Genomic DNA, 10,765 nt, shown 5'->3' on the forward strand with positions numbered 1-10,765 from the left:
TCCGATCTCCTTGCACTGTGTAGAGTGACCCCAGCCAAGTGATGCACCTGATCTCTCAAGCTTTTTGCTTAAGGAACGTTAAGCGTTTAAAGCTCAACATGGAAATATGCTTCTGCTTCACCGTATCATTCTAGGAATGTCTTTACAGAGGGAGTGAGTGTCACAACACTAAACAGGACTCCTACTCATCTATGAAATACAACCGTAACAGGTACAATTCTGAGCTATATCAACCTACTGTATGATTCCTTTTATAACTGAACAACAGCTTCAATTACTTGGTAAAATCAGGAGGTTCACCTGCAGGTGAAATTCTTACATGTGCTGTAGCTCCTGGCAAGCAGCAGCACATGTTCCCAAAGAGATGCTGGGCAAGGGATTGAGAAAAGCTGGAAAAAACCTGACTTGTCGCAATGCTGCTGGCATTGTCCATACCTCAGTGTTGACACACACACTAGATGGAGGCAATCTGAAGGACAAGGATGCTGGAGAGGGACTCTTCATCAGGGACTGCAGCGATAGGACAAGGGGTGATGGGTTCAGACTGAAACAGGGGAAGTTCAGGTTAGATCTAAGGCAGAAGCTCTTCCCTGTGAGGGTGCTGAGGCGCTGGCACAGGGTGCCCAGAGAAGCTGTGGCTGCCCCATCCCTGGCAGTGCTCAAGGCCAGGTTGGACACAGGGGCTTGGAGCAACCTGGGCTGGGGTGAGGTGTCCCTGCCCATGGCAGGGGGTTGGACCTGGATGATCTTAAGGTCCTTTCCAGCTCAAACCAGTCTGGGATTCTGTGATTCTATGAAGGCAGCAGGGAGGAAGGGGTGATGCAGCAGGAAGATGGCCAGTCCCAGGCTGGTGTGATGGAGCTTCAGAGTGGGTGGGAGATCAAGTCCTGCAGAGGCCCATCGAGAGCGACTGAGGGGAGCAGGGGACCAAACAAAGATCGAACAGCATTGGTGAAGAACACACCAGCAGCACCCCAGTGCCAGCAAACAGCACCAGGGGCCCGGGCTCACCTCCAGCCACATGTAAGACCTGATCCAACCTGACTTCCCAGCAGCTCTGCTTATCTGCAGCTGCTGTAGAGCTGAGTGAACACATGGTGTAGGTGCTGATAACAAAGCCGCAGCGCAGGTTCCTGCTGCCAGCGTGTCCCTGTATTTGGGCTGCAGATGTCACAGCTATTCACGCTCTGCGTCTCATGCAGCTGTAAGACCCAGCTGATGAGCAGACCAAAACCGTTCCCCTTGGTCAACCACTGTAACCGTGGGTGGCAGAGGCCCTCTTTTGGCGTGCAACACCCTCTGCAATATTACAGTGCTGCTCAGTAAATGCAATACCCAGCTGCTGATCACACTGAGATTACGGAAGGTTTTAGAGTCTCCAGCAGGCTCGGTAACAGAGAACAGTGAAGCAGGTTTCAGAAAGGAATTCTTTAAGTGTCTCTTAATTTCAGTCTGTGGGCTCTTTAGGAATTATACATTGAAAAATTAATTTGATACATTGAGAATTATAAGAATTAATGGCAAAAGTGCAGGGGTTTGGCAGCAATTAGGAGCTTGAGTATTTAGGAGTGGAAACATCTCTTCCCACTGACGCTATAAAGGATCTAATACAGTGCATCAGGTAGTGTGAGCATACCCTTAGAATGCCCTACAGTGGCCATTCATTTTAACCCTGAGACTCCAGCCCTTAGAGAGCTCACTGGAACAGCTGATTGGGAAAGGAAGAGAAAAATCTATTGATCCTTTGGAATAAAGACCTTGAAGAGTCCCTCCCTCGTGCAAAGAAAGGTTGACGAGGGAAACAGGCCATGCTTTTTCTTGTTACTGTCTCCCCCCAGATCTGAGAGGTAACTGAGAAGCTGCGATTCCCTCAGCTTCCATTAAGGAATAAGGAATGGCAGCATCCAAAGCAAGACATCTCCATTGGGCTTTTGGCAGTTTAGAATCTTTTAAGGCTACTGAGGATTGAGTGCAGGAAAGATGTTCCTTGAGCACCTTCACTAGGTTGATAGAATCAGACACTCTGGAACTGCCCAAAGGGATGTCAAGGGGGGGACACAACAGGGATGCACTTTATTGGGTTTCTTCTCAGGGTTTCTATCTCAGGGGTTCCTGGGTATCTGATAAGGCATCATCTTGTTCTTGCTTTTTCTGTACCTTTCCAGCCTCCCGTGTGGTTTCTTTGATGTCTAAGAAGGATCTAAAAAGCTGCTCATGGTGCAGCTTCAGTTTGACTCAAAAAGGCACAGGACCAGCCACAGGGAAGTGAACTGATCGGAAATCAGATTCTATCAGGCTTTTCTGAAGCTTGGTTCCGAAAAGTAAGTAACAGTGTTGTTTTAAAAGAAGGTGACACTCACTAAAGACGCTAAGTCATGGTGTTATGAGAGGGATTAAAACAAAACACACAGTCCAAAAGACTAGGTTGGAGGAGAATAGAATCAATCACATCTCCTAAATATAAAGACTGAAACTCAGAGCAAGCCAACACAAAGTGCAGGTAATTCTGAATAGAAGCAGAAGCTTTATACGAAAGCTTCACTTTTTGTCCATGGGCAAACCCCATGCAGTATTGAATGATTCAGAAATGTAAAGGGATGAACCTCCTGTAAACTGTTCCTGCCTCAAGGAGCTTAGCTCGATCAAAAAGAGACAACAACAGTATAAACCCCCCTTTCTGAAGCTCCAGCTGCGGGTTGTGAAACCGTGAGTTCAGCTCCTAGGAGGATCCACATTTCAACATCTCTGCGCATCTCACAGCAGTAGAAAAGTAACATCTGATGGCCCATTTTTAGAAAAAAGAGAACTGCTCCTTGATTTATTTCTTTTTCAATGCAAACAGACTTGTTTGCTAGCCGTTTTCAAACGGATACATCCTTTTTCATGCAGGAAGAGGTGTTTTTGAGCTTCCTCTCGTGACTGACAAGTCAGCTTAGCGTTATTCTTGATGTAATAACCCAAGCCATCACTTGCACCATAAGACAGATGGTAAGTCATCTTTGCTTGTTTTTACCATATAGGAGTTGCTTAGGTAGCCTAATGCCTGAGGTGAAAAATGCTTGTGGAATCTTGCCAGGGAACTCCTCTTTAACAGTTACACTGGGAAATGCACGGGATATTGTAAATGGAATACACTATTTCTAAGGGACAGAACCACTCCAAGACCTGAGCAGAGGACCCAGGTAAGCAAAGAAGTAATCCTGTACAGATTGAGCTGACTAAGAAATGTGATGGAGAATGCTTGTGATATTTTTTCTCTGGAGATCATAGAATCACAGAATGGTTTGGGATGGAAAGGACCTTGCGATGATCCAGTTCCAACCCCCTCCCATGGGCAGGGAGAATATATAAGAAATATAAGATGATACATATTGATGGAAATCTGGATTTTAAAACCGCTACTGCAAGGACAAGCCAGCTTATTTCAGTGAAGAGTCCTAACTCTTCTCACAGGATGAGCACAGTAAATCTAATGTTGTGTTTTAAGCAAGTCGTGGAACTTGCTCACGTACAGCATGGTTGGTGCTTTACCTCTGCTCACTACAGCTTTTGAACGGTTACCATTATATAGCACTGTGCAAATGAACTCAAAATCAATAAAATCTTGCTTCTTTAGAAACAGAGGGCTCTGCCCTGAAACTCAGAATGAAACAGTGACATGAGTTACTCAGCCTTCCTATGGAGTTTTTCTCTCCAGAGCTGCATGACAGACTGCCGCTCTTAACCAGAGCAACAGAATTTGTACAGCAGATTGCAGATACCTAGAAATCCTGCATTTATCTAAGCTGTATTCAACAGAAGATAGACCTCTTACTGAAACATCCTTTCTTCAGAGATCTTCCAGTATTATCTTTGGGCTTATCTGGCCATTAGAACATTAGAACAAGCCAGGTCGATTAACCCACTGAAGCATTCTAGCCAGTGGCCCGCGCGTCTTAAAGGAGTGAGATTTCTGGATAAAGCATGAAACCACGTACAATTCCTTCTTCTGGTTTCCACATTTAGTACCCCGAGTTTCCCTTGTCAGCATGTGCTGCATACTACACAATTCACTGTAGTAAGTGCTTTTGCAGAGAGGATGTTGAAGCAAAGGGCTAGAGAAATGGGGCTCAGTTAGCGAAAGGAAGCACTCCGAGGGGAGACCACAATTTAAGCATGCAAAAAGGGTTGAGAGGAAGGAGATGAAATGCAGGGAAGATGTGGTTACCGTTCCAAGAAAGCAGAGGAAAAGGAGGGAAGGCATTGAGACAGCAGTTAGCAGGAAGAAGGGGCTGGCACAAAAAGAATTAGACAATGTGGAGGCAGCATTTTGCAGTAACATTTGCATGAATCCTATTGACCACATACTCATAAAATCCCATTCTGGGTTTATGACCTGAGTGTTTTCAATACCCGTGCTTATACATGAGCATCGCGCAGGTGCCGAATGGTCAAGAGAGGACGTGCTGAGTCTGGCACTCTATTGCAGCCAGTGCCACATCCCATAATCCCAGTACACAGCATGGATGAGTGACACATCAGAAATGAAGATATTTGGCTAGATGCATTACCAGGGACTTGTACTGTCAGGGCATGGGACACAGATATAGCTGAATGGAATATTAACTATTTCACAGTATCCGAGCCTTGTCATGTTTTGAAAGAAATAAGTTAATTTTTTGGACCAAAGAGTGTTTTATAAAGGTGGGGTTTTTTTCCCTAGAAAAGTTGCTGAAAATACTTAAATCTAAACCCTCAGATACTTTAAAATCAACTTATTTACTGTCAGTACACCTGAGCCACAGCCACTTCCTTTACCAACAAACCCACTGTCTCACTATGCAAATAACTATGTAGTTAGTATGGCTTGTGGCGGGGGGAAAGGCTTCACAGAGATTGCAAGAGCTCCCTGAGAGCCAGTCTTTGAGAAGTGCGGCAGCAATCTCTTCTCCCCAAGAAACTGTGTCTAGGCAAAGCTGAGACCCAAACTCCAAAACACGCCAAGTTTCCCTTCTTCCTTGTTCTCCTGAACACGCCATGCTCCATGCGCCAAAGGAATGCTTGAACATGGATGTACTCAGTCCTGATACTGTTCGGAGCAGGGATGACAACCGGATTGGGGAAGAAGTTCGGGAAGGGACTTTTTGTTTGCAAAAGCAGCACCTCTTTTTGTTCCCAAGGTGCAGACTTGGCTCCAATAGTGCTTGCTCCTTTGGGGGCAGGTTCCTGTCTGTGCCCTACAGCATGAGAATCTCCATTAGCACCTGGCAGCTCAGATCCTGGGACAGGAAACTGGTCAAAGACCATGCAACCAGTCCCTTCCCAAGGACCTCAGCTTAGGTTTAGCTAAATGAACCCTTTTAACACAAAATAAAGTAAGGACACTGCCATTTTGAGCAACCAGTGCTTGCAGGACAAAATAGTCCTTTGAACCTAACAGTTTTGTCTAGAGAGACACAAAGAGGCGCTTCGGGGGTTTCACAGGCTGCAAATCAGAATGGAACATTACGAGCTTCCAACAAAATCAGACCAAGGGTCTGCCCCTTTGTCACTCCAGCCACAAGCTGAGTTTCTTCCTGCAGAGAGAATGAAGTGGTGGTTTTGAGCTACTGCTGAGCACAACGGCCCCAAACTACCGACTGCTCAGATTAAATTCATCATTCCTCTGCTTCTGGTTGGGTCAGGCAGCTGATGGGAAGGAAAACCGCACCAGAGAGTGTACACGTAGGAAATCATCCTCAGCACACTGCCAACACGTAGCAGTGTGGCTTCACAGGTACAGAGATGGGTGTCCTGGGAGCTCTGCAGTTTCATTCTCATCCACACCCTGAGGTACAAATGCTCATGTGCTCAACAGCAAAAACCATTCCAGAGGAGGACACCAGCGTGCTTCCTTCCCATCACTGACAAGCTTGGAGTTTCTCTACTTTAACATCCTTCTCTTCCTTTCCAGACCAACGCACCATGGAAAATCACACCACAGACTCGGACAACTGGGAACAGACAACAGGATATGACTACGGTGATTCAACGCCGTGCACAGGAATTGAGGAAAAGCACTTAGCAGAGAAGCTTTTGCCACCGCTCTATTCTTTGGTGGTGATATTTGGCCTCACAGGCAACCTGCTTGTTGTCCTTATCCTGGTAAAATACAAGAGATTGAGGAGCATGACTGACATCTACCTGCTCAACTTGGCAATTTCTGATTTGCTCTTTGTATTCTCTCTCCCTTTCTGGGCTTATTATGCTGTTCACGACTGGATTTTTGGGGAGGCGCTGTGCAGAATTCTCTCCGGTGTCTACCTGCTTGGCTTCTACAGTGGGATCTTCTTCATAATCCTGTTGACCCTAGACAGGTATCTGGCCATAGTGCACGCAGTGTTTGCTCTGAAAGCCAGGACAGTCACCTACGGCATCCTCACCAGCGTGGTCACTTGGGCTGTTGCACTGTTTGCCTCTGTTCCTGGCATGGTATTCCACACAACTCAGAAGGAAAACGCACGTTACACTTGCAGTGCTCACTATCCATCAGAGCACAGAGAGGTATGGAAGCAATTCCTGACCTTAAAAATGAACATCCTGGGACTGGTTATCCCGATGTTCATTATGATCTGCGGCTACACGCAAATTATAAAGACATTACTGCAGTGTAGGAATGAGAAGAAACATAAAGCGGTCAGGCTGATCTTTATCATCATGATTGTCTACTTTGTTTTCTGGGCACCGTACAACATCTGCATTTTCTTGCGTGATTTTCAAGGTGCCTTTCTCATCAACACTTGTCAAGGCAGTGGTCAACTGCACAAAGCGATCCAAGTGACGGAAACGCTCTCCATGATCCATTGCTGCATCAACCCTGTCATTTACGCCTTCGCTGGAGAAAAATTTAGGAAGTACCTTCATAGCTTTTTCCGAAAGCAGCTTGCATTCCACTTCTCTAAATTCTGTCCCGTTTTCTATGTTGACACAGCTGAACGGGCCAGCTCCACCTATACACAGTCTACTGGGGAACAAGAAGTTTCTGCTGCCTTGTAAGCTGTGCCCAGCAAAAAGGTGGAATTGACTAGTGTGAAATTAAGCCTGTGATGGAAACCTGCAGAATCTGTCCTGGATGTTGGCTCCAAGGCAGCTGCAAAAGACCACAGAATGCATGTTTACCAAAGCTTGGTTTTGCTCATGTGTTTGGGTATTTGTACATAAATGGCTTTAAACTGAACAGGGGAAGTTCAGGTTAGATCTAAGGCAGAAGCTCTTCCCTGTGAGGGTGCTGAGGCGCTGGCACAGGGTGCCCAGAGAAGCTGTGGCTGCCCCATCCCTGGCAGTGCTCAAGGCCAGGTTGGACACAGGGGCTTGGAGCAACCTGGTCTTGTGTGAGGTGTCCCTGCCCATGGGAGGGGGTTGGAGCTGGATGATCCTTAAGATTCCTTCCAATGCAAACCCTTCTTTGATTGTATGATTAATGAAAAGAATGCATCAAATTAGCTACCTAGATATGCTCATGTGTAGGGGGAAAGAAGTGTTCTCTTTATTTGTGTGACTGTAAAAGCATTGTTCTGTGTCATAGAGCCCAAAGTCACACAAAGGCTAGGGGCCTAAGCTAGCAGGCTCATAAACTGGTTTTTTGAAGTGAACTAGAGGTTGGGAATTCACACTGGTTCTTCAGAAAGATCTCTTGTCTGTACCTTATAGCAGGTATCTCACTCATGTAAGTCAGTCTCAGTCACAGCTTTTACTAAGCCTGGTTGTGTATCTCTGTAAATAATGCTAAATTACTGAGGTCTGTGATATAGAATCCTTACAAGTGGTATGGGAAAGTCTTACACATTTAGAATAGACTCTGATAGTTCAAGGTATATTTTCCTTTGTGCATGGTTGAGTACCGACCTCTTGGAGCTTTCTCATAATAGGTTTGATTCCTAGGTGTTGGCATCTGAGTGACTTGAGTTTGATATTTCAGCAGGCTCTCTCTTAATCAACTGCTGCTTTATATGCTATTTGTACTAAAAAGCTAATCCAGCGACCTATCATTGATCAGAACACCCCCTGTGTTTATAATACCTTAAAAATAAAGCATTGCATATGGAATTTTAACCAGGCTACATCAAAAACGGCTGAGTTAACACGGGTTTAGCTTTTTAGTGCAGTGATTTTGCTTGCCATTTTTCTAGCTTACATAAGAGAATAACTTTAAAATCTCGAAAGAACGCAGCCGCAATGGCTGCAAAACCACAACAGCATTAGAGGTGTGAAAATGATGTCTGAACAAGGCTGACCCAGATGTTTTCAGCGATAAACATACGCTATAGACATTTAAGTTATTGAAACATACGAGTAAGTAAAAATATTCACTGTTCTACAGACTCTACAGCATCTCTTTTCTGTTTTAGAAGCAGGCTTTTTCTGCCCTTTAGGAGTTTTACAGAGAGAAAAAGCTTCCATAACTAGTAAGACTGGTGGACAAATACGATTGGGGTTCCCCTTAAAGCTCAGATCCTACAAAGCACTTGAACACATAGAGAAGATGAAATAAAAAGGGAATACTCATGTGCTTAAGATCACAGTATTCATTTAGGACAAGTTGTCCTTCCTAGCGTTTCCTATATTTCCCCTAAAACATGTGGGTTTGGACAGCTGTGTAGACAGGAAGTTAAAATTGAGGATTTTGATTTCCATCAGGGTGATTTGTGTTTCTCTGCTCCTCCAGACAGCCTCATAAATATTATTTTTGCAAAGAAGCAACTGTTTTAAACAGCCCCAAAGAGGTTTTACATTGCCACGTGCTTGTGAAAGCAGGAAGTAAAATAGGGAAATCTTCGCTTATCAAACCACTTGGTTTAAGTTACTCAGTTTTGTCATATTACCCACCACTTTTGGGCTACATCCCCATGGGAACTGGAACAAAAGTATGCTGCAACTTCTAATATGCAAGATCTTCAGCTGCATGTAAGACCCTGCACATCTGTTACTTTCTGGACTTTGCATACGCCTTTAAAACACACACCAGTATAAGCAGAAATTGGGTAATTTCAGCATCATTTGGATGTTTCCAAGTGACAAACAGCTTCCAGAGCGAAGCGGTGGAACTGGAGAGAGTGCCTCAGCAGCTTAGCAAGACTTGCTATCCCTTCACTGAGAAAGGACCACACTTTAGCAAATGAGAATAAACCTGATTTCAGCTACTGTAGTGAGCTGTGCTCCACATTCAAGGAGATAATAGAAAACACAGTGTCTGGTATCTCTGCTGGTACATTCAATTATAGACTTTGCCAATAGATTGTAATAATGTTTTGTATTATACAAGCCATTAAAGTTGGTTAACTTTTGTGTGTTAGACTTCTTGATCTCTCCCCCTTAATGGAGATTAATTCCCTATCTAAAGAAGATAAATTCTTCTTCATAACAGGTTGTTGAAAGAGTAGGCAGGATGAAGTCAGGGCTTTACAAGTGGACTAAGAACCAGCATGATCAGATAACACAGGACCATCAAGATGACTCCAGTGCTCGTAACTGCTTGCCACTAATCTAATACTGAATATGCTAGTTTGGTCATCGTTACATTTGTTTTTCTTTATTTTTACAGGTGGTAAAAGCACTATCTCACACAATTCACGCTGATCCTAGAGGATTAAGTGTTTGTAAAATAAATAAGCATACAAAAGAATTGTTAAGTGCGTTTAGGATCTGCCCTAGTGACCGAAGACCTCACAGCCACAGCAGATTTGAGCACACACTTCCCTTCAGCTCTTAGGTTACGGTGCCATCCTGTGGCCACACCGTAAGGTTTCATGCTACCAAATGGGTTGGAAGGGACCTTAAAGCTCATCCAGTTCTAACCAGGCACACCTCACACCAGACCAGGTGCTTCAAGCCCCGTCCAACCTGGCCTTGAACACTGCCAGGGATGGGGCTTAGAAAACATTCCTGGCCACTACGAAAGGAGGTCCATCGATGGGTGGGCATGGTCACCCTTTAACGGTGGTCCAAGTGGGATGTAAGAGAAGTGAGGCCTGGTGTCTGCATAAGTTTTGTACGCCCTTAAGTTGTCCGGATTCCAGCCATCTGCTCTGGAAGAAGAGCATTTGGCATCCATTCCATCGCTTGGAAGTGACAAGAATAAAACTACATTCCCTGCCATTATTTCCTTTGGAAAGACAGAAGGGATTGAAACTTGGATGGCAACAGGATGCTCACACTTCCAACCTCTCTCAGACCCTGGCAGCTGTGACACTGCTCCTAGCACAGCACCGACACCCCAAGACAATTCCATGTGAGCCTCACTCATGGGCTCAGAGTGGGCTTTCAGAGACTGGTTTCTGGGGATGCCGGACTGTGGAAGCACCATTTCCTGACACTTCCTACGGCAGCAACAACTCCCGACCTGGAGAGGCTTCTCTGGAACTACTGCTTAAGGGAAGGGGGGAAAGGCGGGGGGGGAAGGAGGGGGGGAAGGAGGGGGGAAAGGAAGGGGGAAAGGTGGGGGGAAAGGAAGGGGGAAAGGTGGGGGAAGCTGGGGGAAGGGGGGGAAGGGGGGGAAGGGGGGGAAAGGGGGGGAGAAGGAGGGAAGGGAGGGAAGAGGGAAGAAGGGGAGAGAAGGGTGGGGAAGGGGGAGGAAAAGGGGGGGAAAAGGGGGGAGGAGGGGAGAAGGGGGGAAGAGGGGAGGAGGGGAGAGAAGGGGAGAGAAGGGTGGGGAAGGTGGGGAAGGGGGGGAAAGAGGGGGGGAAAGAGGGGGGGAAAGAGGGGGGGAAAGAGGGGGGGGAAGGGGGGAAAAGGGGGGGGAAGGGGGGGG

General features: G+C 45.9%; 1 protein-coding gene across 3 annotated transcripts; it reads left to right on the top strand.

Annotated features, from left to right (window-relative positions):
• The first annotated feature begins 2,305 nt into the window (after positions 1–2,305).
• Positions 2,306–9,310, top strand: LOC136007603 (C-C chemokine receptor type 5-like). Of its 3 annotated transcripts, XM_065665554.1 has the most exons (3): positions 2,306–2,321; positions 2,890–2,988; positions 5,933–9,310. In XM_065665554.1, the coding sequence occupies exon 3, from the start codon at positions 5,944–5,946 to the stop codon at positions 7,012–7,014; it is 1,071 nt and encodes a 356-aa protein (XP_065521626.1). In that variant the 5' UTR covers positions 2,306–2,321; positions 2,890–2,988; positions 5,933–5,943; the 3' UTR covers positions 7,015–9,310. The 3 variants fall into 3 exon arrangements, with proteins under 3 accessions (XP_065521626.1, XP_065521627.1, XP_065521628.1); XM_065665555.1 differs by lacking the exons at positions 2,306–2,321; positions 2,890–2,988 and adding an exon at positions 3,000–3,182; XM_065665556.1 differs by lacking the exons at positions 2,306–2,321; positions 2,890–2,988 and adding an exon at positions 5,664–5,811.
• Positions 9,311–10,765: the final 1,455 nt, after the last annotated feature.

Source organism: Lathamus discolor, chromosome 2, assembly GCF_037157495.1.
Source record: "Lathamus discolor isolate bLatDis1 chromosome 2, bLatDis1.hap1, whole genome shotgun sequence".
In the NCBI taxonomy this organism is placed as follows: Eukaryota; Metazoa; Chordata; class Aves; order Psittaciformes; family Psittacidae; genus Lathamus; species Lathamus discolor.